We start from the raw sequence: 13,746 nt of genomic DNA on the forward strand, positions 1-13,746 counted from the left end.
AAATCAGGTGGCTTTACCGGAATTTATCAGAAACGTCCCACCTGCCTCCCAGTGAGACCCCAGAAAATAGAGAGTGACTGAAAGTATTTCCCCAGTTTCACTGTGGATTTGTGCTCTCCCCACGTTATCACTCTTGAGTGGAAGCTCTTTTAAATGAGCAGGATGGTAAAGGGACCTCATGAACTGGGGATCCCTGTGGGACTCCTGTTTTCTCCCTTCCCAGTCCTTCCAGCAGTTAATGGATCATCTGTCCTCCTGCTTGGATGCGAGAGTGTTTCCACCCAAAGTTGGTTGCACCTCCCACCCTATTCTCTACTGTCCTCAAGAAAATGGCTTATCACACTGCTTTACCCTTCCCTTTCAATCAGCTGAGCAGTTCTGGGAGTCTTTAATGGCATCCTTATCCCAATCCCAAAATAACTACCTCCCAACAACAGCGGAACTACAGAAGAGCTGCACTAAAATCCCACCAGACACATCTATTGTCAGAGCCCATGGCAACTTCTACAGCTAGGTGTCTCCAATGCTAATTCTTTCTAAATGAAAGGCTGCCTAGCGGCATACTGAAAATTGAGCCTTTGAAGCCAGCACACAGCTCCCTGACCTATTATTGCTTTTTCAGATATACTCCAGTGTATCAAAATTATACAGACGGTTCTGTCACAAGTGCAAAAGCAATGGTTTCAGCGTCTTCCCCACATACAAAATGTAAGTCAGCTTATACAAAGGATCTTCCAGTTATATTTCCTCCATGTGTTATTTTTATGTATCTTCCAGGGAAATGCAACTGGAGAATTTGAATTTAATAAGTGTGGGATATGGGGCGCTATTAAGTCTTCAAAGCACAATCAAGCAACAGTGATGGATCAAAGACCTACAAAAACATTGCAAGAAATCATTGGCCCTTTAGGAGACTGAGACACGACAAATGCCTACTGGATTCGTACTTCAGGCCCCTTGGGAGGGCAGAATTATTAAAGGTCGCTGTAAAGCCTGCTGGGAGCAACATAAAGTTTTCTGCTGACTTTGCAAGTTGTGGATCAGACTCCAAGTCACCTGATAGAGTATATAGTGGAACCGACAGTAAACTTTATCTTTGCCAAAAGCGCAAAAGAGAAGGAAATGAAACATCACAGTAGTATCGGTGCCAGGAAAAAAAAAAATTGCAAAGCTCAACTGATAATGAAAAAGCTGGGGGAGGTTCAGGCTGAGGACAGGTATGCTTTATAGCTCTCCTCCTTCAACAATTAAATGCAAGTTAAAAGACCTCTTCAGCTTTAGCTCAAAATACACAAAAATACAATACTTTGCAACCCACTAAAGGTTGTGGTGCTCATGCTCGTGGCAAAAAGAGACCTACTATGCAGTGTTATTGTCTTAATTCAGGGACTGGATAACATGGAAGCTAGACCATATCCTTAGGCTGCAGCCCACGTCACCTCCTTGAACTGGGGTGCTCCTGAAGGTTTGAGTACATGCATCACCCCTTTAATTTCAATGCGATGACTTGCATGCTCGAAGTTGACCATATGGGACATTGTTCTCTCCCACAGAGACCAAAACATACCCCACCACAAAGAGTGCAGTGGTGCATCCAGCCCTGTAACACACCTTACAGCTTCACCAAAAGGAGTATTTCTCAAGCTCACTTCTCATCTGTGATGCTGCAGGTAGGATGTGGGCAGCTGGGACAGACAAATTAGAGCCCAGCTTCTTACAGTACTGCTGAAGCCCACTGCTTCCCACCATCCAATGCCAACACAGCAAGGCTCAGGATAATATTGAGCAAGTCACCCTTGCCCAGCGAAGAATACCAGGGATGCAACAGAGCAAGGCATCAATGGAAAGGGGGAAGGACACCCTAACTCCTGTATGCAGCAGGCTTGGGAGGTTAAAATACCTGCTGCCTCACCCAAAGATGCATCTTCCCTGACACTACACATGCAAATCCACAGATGCTTTGCAGGAATGCTCTTCCTGTGCCTTTGAGGGGCACAGCTGTTTCCCTGATAATTTCATTTCCAGTGCTTTGGCTACTACACACACATTCCTTTACGCCAGTTTTAGTGTCTATACAGTCATGTATTTGCAACCAGATCTACATCAAGAAGACTTGTGCTGTGGTTCATGATGTCCCAACAGACAATATGGTCTACACAGGTAAATGTTGTTACTCTTGAGAATACAGTCAGTTCACTTAATATTTCTAGAACAACAATCCAAAACCAATGATACTAATTCATGAATTTTTATGGTTGCTTCTTTTAAATTCAACCAACCTTAACTTTTGAGAATTTGTTTGGGTTGGGGCTTTTTCACGTAATTGGTTTTGAAAAAAATGATGGGCCTTTCCTGCTTTTTCTCCCCTAGATCTCACTAGGAATGCCAATCCTGGTTTCCCCTGGATTTGCTGAAGGTCTCTGAAGTGGAACTCAATCTTTTGGGGTCCAGTTGAGTCTTTAACAAAGCTATCTTTTCTCCTCAAAGTTTGTTCAGGTGCTTGAGTTAAACAGGTGTTGGTAAAGACAAAGAATAATGCAGAAATTTTAATCAGTCTAGGAAAAATAATTTCCTCTCTCAGCTGAGCAAGTTTGGCTGACTCTCCCTTCTGATGTTGTAAGTGTAGCTACTCAACAATTATTTTGTTTTTTTTCTTAAATGGAAGATTTCAACCTTTCAGCATCAAATTAAATACTGAAGTGAAACCAAATCAGCTGATAACCAAGCAATTTGATCAGAAGGTACCAGCCCATTGCTGCAACAGAATTCAAAGGGAGGCACTGGCTTTCTGTGTCCACTCCACTGGTGGCCAGGCAACCCAGGACATGGCAAGCCCCCTCCTGCTCAGCTGCCATGGCCTATCAGGGATGTCCAAAGCAGGGAGCAGGGGCAGTAGGCAGCTCAAGTACCAGGGCACACAAGTAAAACTAAACTACAACACGTGGCAGTAAAGGAGTCAGAGTTAGGGTGTCTGGTTTTCCAAAATAAATCATGTTTTCCTAGGAATGTTGGCATGTTTCACAAAACATTGTTCTACTTAGAAAACAAACATTTTTTTCCCTCAATAACTAATTCTGTCAGGTTTTTCTTTATCTGCTTGGCAAGAAGTTCACCAGTCACCCAGGGGGTTCTCCAAGGCAATACCCCTTCCCTCTTCTAGGCCATTTAAATACACAAAAGCAAGACACAAAGGACCTAAACCAACTCACTTGTCTGTTGATATCCAAGGGATCCTCACCAGGTCCCACCCTCCTGCTAAGACACTAAACCACTGAAGACATTAAACAGCACCATCAGCCTTCAAAGAGCATGAGCCACAGCTCTCCTGAGGCTATGCCTTAGTCCCATACTCTTCAAACAAAAAGCAATAAGCAGGCTGGAATGCCGTATTTTGCCCTGCTGCTGTGGGAACATCTGTAATGTCTAAAGGCCCACAGAGAGCACAGAGAAGCACTGTTGGGAAAGAACTTAATAAAAAGTTAAAATGTTGTTAAAAAAGATGGATAAGAAAGGAAGAGTGGCTATGATTTTTGAGCAGTGTTTCCAAGAAAGGCAAAACAAATTATAGGCATTTGGTTTTTTCCATCAAGGTATGGCAGAACAGCTGCTATTTGGCCATAACTAGCTCCATAGCCTTTGAGGCAGAAGGTGTACCTCCCTGTTTTAAGTAGATGAATATTAGGGGAGGTTTTGCCCAATTGCTTGAGTTGGCCCAACAGTGACAATGACCCAAACAGTAGACCTCTCCCTTTCTGGTACAGGAAACCAAGGTCCCACCCCTAAGATCCCACTACCAGGCTGATAGGGAGTGGGAACACTTCAAAAGCAGGACTTTTAACTGCTGGGAACCATGATGAATGACCTGTCATTCAGCAGTGACCCATCCAGCCCACCAACAACTGCTGCTAACCAGCTGTCCAGTCTCCCTTAACCAGAAGACATATGCAACATGTTATATGGCCTCAACTATGGCTTAAGCCCTGTAAGAAATGATTGGAGAATTATAGTGCTGTGGGATGAGAAATGAGGACAGATGTTGTCCATTCTTATCTGGGCAAAGGAGGGCTCCAGTGTTTGCAAACTATGAGTAGCTCAGGTATCAGACAAAGCCAAGGTAAAGTTCAGAGCTGGCCAAAGAGACTACAAATGGTTTCTTTTAAGTCACCCCATCCACTTCTCCTTGAAAATTCAGTTTTTCTCACTTCAGAAATCTTAACAAGTTTCCCCTTGTTTTGCCCTGGCATTCAGAATTGTGATTTTTCCAAATCCTGACAATTCCAAAAACCCCAGTGGGCTCCAGCACAGCTGTTTCTGGGGCTGTTCTGGAGCCACCAGCAGACGCACCCAGCCCCTGGGAGGGGTTTGCCTTCTCCGAGCACAGCTATCTTATAGTTACCTGTGTCCTAGTTTATCGTTTTAGCTTCCCCTCTACTCAACATATGAACTGCAAAATGCTGTACCTTGGTGGTTAAATTCTAGATGTATCCTCAACAGTTAAAACTTAGTTGGTGAAGGTTCAGGGCAATGAATCCCTCCTCTCTGTGTGCTTATCTGTTGAGCGATACACCCAGGCAAACAAAGCTGCTTCTGGATCTGCCTTTGCACGCATCATGCAATTTTTCAGGTGTTGTCTGTGCAGATAGGAGGCATTTCTCAATCCCTTCTGGCTAGCAGTAAGGAGACATGTCACCAGTGCCATGTGTCCCCCTGACATAGCGTTCAAAGTGGTTTGAGTGTAGATGGGGAAAGCTGATTTGTAACATGCTTTGAGAAAGATTCTTATGTGGACCCATGGGGAAAACCATTTATTTCAATGGCAGTATAATTACACCAACGCTTTGCTTTCCACTACCCTCTTGCTATCTTTTCACCTCACAATGCAGTTAACCACAAGGCTGATTTACCTCTGTCCTGGTTAATCCTCAAAAATATTGAAATGCAGGAATACAAGCAACAGTACTTTGGACTTTTCCTTGGTGGGATCTCCAGCCATGTGAATTCACAGTAACTATGGGTTTCAAGATGTGTAAAACGAGTAATTGAACCACAGACTATTGCGCCTACCACTACAGTCAGTGGTCGGATCCAAAACAGGAGATAGACAAGGGAGCACGGTGTTTGCAAAGGCAACCTGACCCCAACAGTTTTCACCCTGGGATCCTGCCGACCCTTTCAGAGGGGGCTGCGGAAGGCGGCTAAGACAACTGAGTTACAAGCCTTAAATCTGCTTTATGGAATCAGTGCCTTCCTTACGCTGTTTCTGGGGCTTCGCAGATTAAAGATGATGGCAAAGCACTGACCTGAGGCCATCGACTTCTGCAGACCTGTTTTGTAATTGACAGGGAGAGGATCCACCATGGGGACACAGAAAGGACAGTCCCTCTCTCCATGGCCTGAACAAGGAGATGTGGTCAGTCTCCCTACACTAGTGTCAGCCTGGCCAAATCCTTCCTAGATCATAGTCTGCACTTGCATTGCTAAAGTCAACCAAAGGTTCATCTCAGGAGCAAGCCCCGGCACCTCATCTTCTGGAGACGGAGAAGCTGTCAAGCAATGCTCAAAACTGAAAGTCAAACTTGATGTTGTTTTGAATATATCTGCCTTGAAGTGGGTGTTGCAGTCCAAAAAATTGAACAGAAGCCTGACCCTTTCCATGAGTGCCCAAATGCTGTTGGAACAGCCAGGCTGCTTTTGGATTTTCCTTGACATTGGTTGGAAGTCCTTCCTTCCCAGTTTAATGAGGCTGGAGATGGGGGAGGAAATGGCAAGGAGAACAAAATATTTCACATGCTTTGATTTTTCAGTTCATGAAACAATATTTTCTTTTTTTCTAGCCCAGGTTTTAAGCTACAGTTACTACTGCTGCAGCTGCAATTAATATTTCACCTTCCAAAAAGAGGAAAAAAAAAATCTGTCTTCCCTATGGATTCCCAGGGAGACGTTCCACTCAAATCTGCAATTAGTGGTGGCCTCGGGTAAATGATCTAAAATAGAAATGTTATTTTTGGAATCATGATAGCTACTACTTTTTACTCCCCCAAATGCCAGTTCTTTTTGCTTTGCACTGTCATTAAAAATAGAATCCACAACTGCGATGCCACTGCCTTTTGGTTTCTTCCTACAGCAGGACACACGCTATCTTTCCAATGCTACCGACTTGAGAAATTACATGGATTTCTAATCTTGCCAGCAATCATTGATCAGACCTGAAATACTGCACCCAGCGTTTGAGGCAGAACTGTGTCTGGTCTATATTACCCTTGTTCTACTGACAACAGAGCTTGGACAACCAGGAGATGTGAATTGGTCTTCCAACAGTTTAATGCTCAAGACCCCAATCCAAAACCTGTTGAAGTCACTAAAGGTCTTTCTTCTTATTTCAGAGGGGGTTCAGATCAGAAGTTCAGCATATACATAAATTCAAACACCTGCTTATGTCCCACAGAAGTTAGCAGGACTCAGATACACCTCTCTTCTCCAAGGCATGCTCCAGTGCTTTGCAGAATCCGGGCCTCAGCTAGAAAAGCTGTGAATTACAGTGCATTTTAACAATCTGAGCCACCATAGTTTTTTTTGAAAGTTATGATTTGCATTTATCATTATTACACTGTATACAGCTTGTTCTGACATTGTACACAGCAAATAAAGCAAACTCTGGAAAGATGTCCCTTGCAATTCACACCTTGCTTGGTCCAAGCTTGGATGAAGCTGCCTCCTTCATAAAGGAGATGGACAAAGGGCCTGTGGGGCTTTCTCAGGAGAAGGAGATGTCCACTGGGAAGATCTCTAAGTCCTTCCCTTCTCTCTTTTCTGTCATTCTCCTGTAAAGTCTTCCCTAAAAAGGTCTATTTCCAGCCTCCTCAAGCACAAAACCAAGGAAGCCAGATGGAGCCATCAAACCAAGGACAGAGCTGCCACCTTGCTCCCCACAGGGCAGGCGTCAGCACACCCAGCTGCCCCAGCAATGCCTTTGCAAATCAAAAGCACGCCTTGACCTTAAATGCATTTATGGGTAGGATTAGTGAGCAATAGGACTCGCTGTCCCTGGGTCAGCCTCTCCTTCGCTTGTGTCTGCTGCTCTGAGGGTTTATAACTGAGGAAGCAGAAAGGAAGAGCGGGCACATCAGCTGGTAACAGTTCAGAAACAGATGTACATTCCTGCACAAAACTCCGACATTAGCGTATCCAATTACTTTTAAACCATGCTCTGCTCCAACTGTCTTATCCCTAAAGCCTCGCGCTCCTTACCTCCTGCCTCTTATCTGCGCAGCTCACTCACCGCTCCTTTGCTTTGATTATAAACTTGCCACTGCAGGGTGAATGCTTTGGGAAACATCTGCCTGCCACGTCTGGCCACTGCCGCGGAACAACACGAAGAATAAGGAAACAAAGCCCACAAAGCAGAAGTGCAAGGAGAAATATGACTGCCTTTGCAAAGACAGCATGTGGAAGATGCACGCACCAGATCACATTCAGTGGTTGCTGCACAAGCACTAAGGAATTATCCCCTAAATCACACCAAAGGTGAGGGGAAAAAAAATTATGAGCTTAATTAGACCTGGCTACAGTAGAGGCCATTCAACACTGGATGTAATTTGCAACAGGGACATTTCTGAAAGGAGAAATGATGCTTTTCTCTACAACAGTAGGTAGTGAGGAGGACGAAGGCAGTAAGCACAACAGCATCTTTCTTCTTCAGTTTGCTCCAAAAATTTGCATCCCTGTCAGCTCCCCCAACAGAGGGGAGCTGGAAGAGCAGTCTGAGTGCGCTGAAGTGCTATCGGCTTTACTGCCAGGGCACCCAACCTTTCCCCGCTTCCTACTGCGGGCAGAGGGAAGGGTGGCAGGAGGGAGAAATCTAAACGCTCTCCTCTGCAGCGCAGAGGGGCTGAAGGGTCATTTGCTGGCCAAGCCCTGCCAGGGGGACAACTGGACCACAGGTTTCCTACAGAGAATAAGCACTGTCCCCAAAGCCCAGCCTGTGTTCATTGTTTCCCTCTAACAAGAAATTTTAGGAGCCTGGTAATGGCAGTGGAACAGCAGCAGCATCGTAGTGCATGTCACATTTAAACAGGGCGTTAAACTATCACTAAAACTACTTTTCATATCGCAGTTTTTATCTCATAACCTCTTTCCCACCCTGCTGTGGTAGCAGGAAGGATGCATTCACCCCATCCTTCTTTGCCAGCGCTACCTTCGTACCACGTGCCTCCCCCACAAACCTCTCAAAACTCCTTGTTCCTTCAGGAGAGCCAGATCACATTTCACCTGGGTCTGTGCACGCGTGGACCATGCCCTTGGTCTGCTCCAGGGGAAGATATCTGCAGTATTGTCAACACCGTTCTTAGCTCTGGCACTAAGTACTGCTAGGGGACTCGGCAGCCATAAAGAGTACACACATACACAGCAGCTCTGGAGCGATGCTCTTTGGAGCCGTGCTTATAGACTTCATAATTATGACACAGCCAAGTTTCACCATTTCCCCTAATGAAGCCTGCCTGATAGTAAAAAGCTTTGCATACTTAGAGGCAATGCACAGCAACAGTGCCCTTAGGGAGAAATCCTGCCTCGCTTTGTCATGCGAACACTCCTTCGGGCTCATTCGCAGAAGCCAGGCAGGGGGCCGGGGCTGTTCATTTATTTATTTAATATAGCCATGGCATGCAGAGGAGCGAGGGGTTGCTCTGCTGCCGGAGCCCGCTCCTGCTCTGCACTGCACAGCCCAGAAAGGCACGGATGAGAGCACGAGAAGCAGCAGTCACTTGGCTGGACTAGGACTGAGCCACACGGCCACGTCCTTTTGCCGCTGTGGCTCCAGCATGATGCCCAGGAGTTTCTTGTCTCCTGCTGCACTTGTATGGGATGGCCCTGGTGGTTATCACAAAGGCAAAATGCCTGTGCCAGCTGAGAATTGGGCATTTTGAGATACATCCACACAGTCCGCCCCCAAAATCCCTGTCCCCAACCCCTGGAAGGACCAAGTCCCTCCCCATGGAAACACCTCACTCCCCAGGAAATCAAGTCCTGCCTTTGGTGGTCATGGCAGGGCAAAAGGAAGATGCAGAATAAGTATTAGCACGCATGTCAGCAGGGCAGGGGGAGAGGAGAGGCAGCAACGAGCAGCTCCACTTGCTCTTGCAAGCTCAGGTCTGCTCCCCTTGCTCCTGGTGCTCTCAAACACAGACCAAAATGCAGCCCTGCTCCCTCCCTGAGCAGCCTTTTGCAGGCACCTATAGCACCTCTGGGCAGTGCACTCCAGCACCGCAGTCCAACTGCCCTCCCATGCTCCACACATCCCTGCAAATCCACAGCAGCTTACCACCATAAATGCAGCGCAAGCACGGACAAGCCAGTGCTGTTAGCAGGGAACCTATTTGCTGGGAGAACTGTGCTCTTTGCAGCTGGAAAGTGGAGGTGCCCCTCCAGTCTTCAGCGATGGCTTCTCTTAATACTTGGAAATGATCCCACGCACTAAGAAGAGGAAACTTCTAAATACCTCAAGTACAAACCAACTACCCCTCATGAGGGGTGTTTGGCACTCTGAGCCGCAGTTTCACATCGGCACCACTATCGATAGCAGTTTATTTCACTTACGGGACAGGCAAGAGTCTGTTACTCAGGTTTCCCCAGTATAAATGTCGTTGCCCCAGCTCAGCCAAGGATGGTATCTGCCTTCAGGTCCGCAGGGGCTGGTAGACACCATCCCAGCCCCCTGTACTCACGGACCTCCAGGTTGCAGATGCAGAGCAGTTGCCAACCCTCGACCCCAGCTGCCAGCCCTGAGCCCTTCTGGAACCCTGGCTTTGGGGTGCGAGCGGCAGAGGCACCCGTCCTGTCTGACTTGTCGGGGTCTCTAAATTGGATTAAAAATCTATTTGCAGAACTGCCTTGCTTTCCGACTTCTGTGCTGCACCTGAAAACCTTTCCTTTTGAAAGCAAACACAGGCTCTCCCCAGGGGCTGCCTGGGGAAGTCTTTCCACTATAAACATTACCTACCAGTAGTGGAGTCAGCCCCAGGCAAGCCAAAATTCCTTCTCCTACCAAGGAACACTTTCCAATCAAACCAGACATTATTTTTTCCATTAATGAGTGTTGATACCTACTGGAAAACTTTGCAAAGAAATCTACTCCAAACTAATTCTTCTGATACAACATCTACATTTTACGAGTTTCTTTTGTCTTATTTATTTTTATTATTGTTGTTTTATTTTATTTTCCTGCTCCGTATTGAAAACGTGATCTTTGCTGCTCAGGAATGTGTCTGTTCCTGCAATTTGGGCTGTAACTGAAATCAGAGGTCCAAATCTGATTTTGCTCTGCCTTAGCTCCACGGAAGCAAGCAGAGTTTTCCCACATTTTCCCTGGTGTGATGGAGAGGAAAAATAGATCCGTCATCTTCTGTTTGATACATCAGAAACCCTGCAGCTGCTACCACAATTTTTATGTGCTGGGATACCACGATTTCATCAGCAGGATATTCTGGAGAAAAAGACGTCCTCCTACCTACCTCAGCTCTTGCTTCCACAAAAAGTACTATTTAGTATTTAACGGGGGGTGGGGGGAGAAAAAGTGGGGAGAAAAATGGCAGGCAGATGGGCTGCATGGCCAGCATTGCCTCTCTGGGGTACTCTCCATGTGGTTTTCTACAAACTATTAGCTCCTTTCCAGCTGACCCATATTTTGGACTCCACTGGGTTAGTCCAGGAGGGTCTTTCCATGCCCCTTACAAGTAGGGGGCTTGAAGGGGCTTCCCCTGGCTGCCCCCAAACCTCCACCCTTCCCACAGCTCAGTGTGCCCCATGGGACTTCTGCCACCCCGAGGTCACCGCATGGGACCAGGAGGCAGGTCCCCCCCCCATCTCCGCAGGGCAGGGGGTTTGGGGAGCAGTCTGCTGCAAGGGGCAGCTTGCAAAGGGGCAACAGGGGGTTTGCGAGACCCTCAGCACCGAGGGGTGCAAAATAGGGCACCGTTCTGCAAAAATGGGGCACCTTCTTGGGTGTGCAAGGGCTCGCACACCCTGCAGCCCGATTGGGGAAAGGTACCGCTGCAGGCTGGCTCTGGAGCTGGGAGTGGGACCCTCAGCAGCATGGGCTGGGAGGCAGCCTGCAAACGCTCAGCAAGCGGACCAGCACCCCAAAAAACCCTGGCGGGAGGGGTTACCCCAGAGAGGTGCTGCAAATTCAGCATCTATGGGGGTGGCGGTGGCAGGGGGTGGTCGTCAGCTATCTTTTATTTGAGGTGCATTCCCAAGATTTTAGTTAAGTGTAACATAAAACTGTGAAAGTTTAGCAGGGGAAAAGCTTTCCTCCCACTGACCTGGCCGGCCAATCAGAAGGGAGCCCCGCACCTCCCTCACTTCTGACAACTATTTAGCAACTGAGCTCAGCTAAAGTTTCCAAAAAGTTAGAATAACTTCCTCTCTCCAAGACCTCAATTTTTTGCACAACCCCGCTCCTTGAAATAAGAGCCCTTCAAGCAACCTGGAAAACGTTTGGTCAGCAAAAAAAAAAAAAAAAAAAAAAAAGCCCTCCTGTTTTTCCAAAGGATCTGTCTCAGGAATTTAAAGCACATTTAAGACACACACACACTCACATAACATAAGGAGGGGGGGAAAGTCTCTTCCCCTCCCCTTCTTGCAGAAAGCATGGAAGAAAGCTCCAGTTCTCCTGTTTCCCCTGTGGATAGCTTGGGGACCAGTGAAGAGGAGCTGGAAAGGCAGCCAAAGAGATTTGGCAGGAAGAGAAGATACAGTAAGAAGTCCAGCGAAGATGGCAGCCCCAACCCAGGGAAGAGGGGGAAAAAGTCCAGTCCCAGCTCCCAATCTTATGAAGAACTGCAGAGCCAGAGGATCCTGGCCAATGTCAGAGAGAGGCAGAGGACTCAGTCGCTCAATGAAGCTTTTGCCGCCTTGAGGAAAATCATCCCCACTTTGCCCTCTGACAAACTCAGTAAAATCCAGACCCTCAAGCTGGCAGCACGGTATATAGACTTCCTCTACCAGGTGCTACAAAGCGACGAGATGGACAGTAAGATGACGAGCTGCAGTTACGTGGCTCACGAGAGGCTGAGTTATGCCTTCTCCGTATGGAGGATGGAGGGAGCGTGGTCCATGTCGGCCTCCCACTAGCCACCGCCTGGGCCAGGCGAGCCCAGCTGCTGAAGGGGTAGGTACCGATTTCTCTTCTCCTGGATGATGCTCTGCATACATCTGGCTGCAGGATGGGGTGCCCACAGCTCCCTCCACCCACCCAGCTTTGCCACAGGGCTCGGTCCTGCCCAGGGAGAGGTGGCACGGCTTGGTGGGACACCGGGATGCTGCTGGGTGCGGGGTTTGGGGCCACAGACTCGGAGGTGAGATGGGCAGTGTAGATGCGTCTGGCCCCCTCCTGCTCCCCCACGCCTGCAAAAATTAAAAAAAAAAAAGAGACTTCCAGGCAGGCAAGAATGAGATATGCCCCATTTAAAAAAAAAAAAAAAAAAAAATAAAAATGTTTCTGCTCTGCTGGGATGGGGGAGCTGAGAGGGGACCAGCATTGAAAGCTGCCTGATGAGGGATGGGGGGAAAGCATTGCTGCATGAGATTTGCCAGAAAGCGCTGCTTCAGGGAAGGGTTTTAAAAGAGGAAAAGGCGATCAGTACAACAGGCTGACAAGGGGATCCAAAACAGCTGCTGCCCCGCTCCACGGGTGGCTGCGCCCAAAAAACCCGGTGCCGAGCCATCGGCTCCCGGGGCGGCCGCATCCGCTCCCGGCTGGGGGGACACCAGGGGTTCCACAGGACCTGAGTGGGATTCAGCGACGAGTTTGCCCCAGGTTGCATTTCTCTTAAAAGAAACGAGCAGCAGATGTCGGCTGCAACCCTGGGCTGTGCCCCTTCCCCCTCACACAATAAAAAGCAAACAAAGATAGAAGAAACTTTGCCAAATTTTCGTATGTGTTCGGTTTCCCTTCCCCAAAGTGCCGGTAAAGCAAAGGCTGCTGTTAGATGTAGTTTCTTATTTACTTTCATCACTAAACCCTTCCTCATCATTTTCCATTAGCAGAAAACTACTTCCTCTTAAGTTGCCTTTGTAATATTAATGGAGGGAGGAATAAACAGTAAGAAAGGAGAAAAAAAAAAAGGGGTGCCCTTAATAACACCCTCATCTCAAGCTAATTAAGCAGAGCAGCTCTGTGTTGTGTCAGCCAGAGTTTGCATACGGCCGGTCGCTCTCTGAGGCTCAGTACATAAAGCAGAGCCCGCGAACCCATTTTGCCAAGCAAACACTCAAAAGGGAAATTTGCTCCCCCCTTGTAACATCGTGCGTGATGTAAAATGAAATAATTTCATCATGTGGAGAATCAGCTCCTTAAAGACAAAAAGAAAGTTTATCCCAGCCCATTGGCCAGGCTTTTTTAAAGACGCAAATCCATCTTTGTTTTAGCAGCAATAAACGGCCTGTTTATAAAAACCCTTGATGCAACTGCAGTACCTTGTTTGAAAAAGCCAAGTGTTCAACCAGGACTTACTAGCGGTGTAAAATGCAGACTTAAAACCATTTTAGAAACCACTTCAAGTAAATGTTTCATTTCCATCCTGAAACGGTTTGCGTTTCGGTGCTGCAATGAAGGTTTGCACACACTCTTCCAGGGAGCCCCCAAAATATTACCCTGTTAAAAAAATTGGTTACTCTATCCATTGCACAAACTGTCTGTTGTTTAGGTTTGTTTAAATAGGTAACACTGCTGTTGTGGGTTTTATTGCT

General features: G+C 47.2%; 1 protein-coding gene across 1 annotated transcript; it reads left to right on the forward strand.

Annotated features, from left to right (window-relative positions):
* The first annotated feature begins 11,419 nt into the window (after positions 1-11,419).
* TWIST2 (twist family bHLH transcription factor 2) lies at positions 11,420-12,159 on the forward strand. The gene has a single exon (XM_010577916.1). It carries the CDS (start codon positions 11,647-11,649, stop codon positions 12,127-12,129), a length of 483 nt encoding a protein of 160 aa, XP_010576218.1. The 5' UTR covers positions 11,420-11,646; the 3' UTR covers positions 12,130-12,159.
* Positions 12,160-13,746: the final 1,587 nt, after the last annotated feature.

The sequence above is a fragment of the Haliaeetus leucocephalus genome, unplaced genomic scaffold, assembly GCF_000737465.1.
Source record: "Haliaeetus leucocephalus isolate CR32 unplaced genomic scaffold, Haliaeetus_leucocephalus-4.0 Scaffold587, whole genome shotgun sequence".
Taxonomy (NCBI): domain Eukaryota; kingdom Metazoa; phylum Chordata; class Aves; order Accipitriformes; family Accipitridae; genus Haliaeetus; species Haliaeetus leucocephalus.

What these genes read in the sequence shown, in the direction of transcription:
- TWIST2 (XM_010577916.1), top strand. Translation starts at nt 11,647, where the DNA reads ATGGAAGAAAGCTCCAGTTCTCCTGTTTCCCCTGTGGATAGCTTGGGG.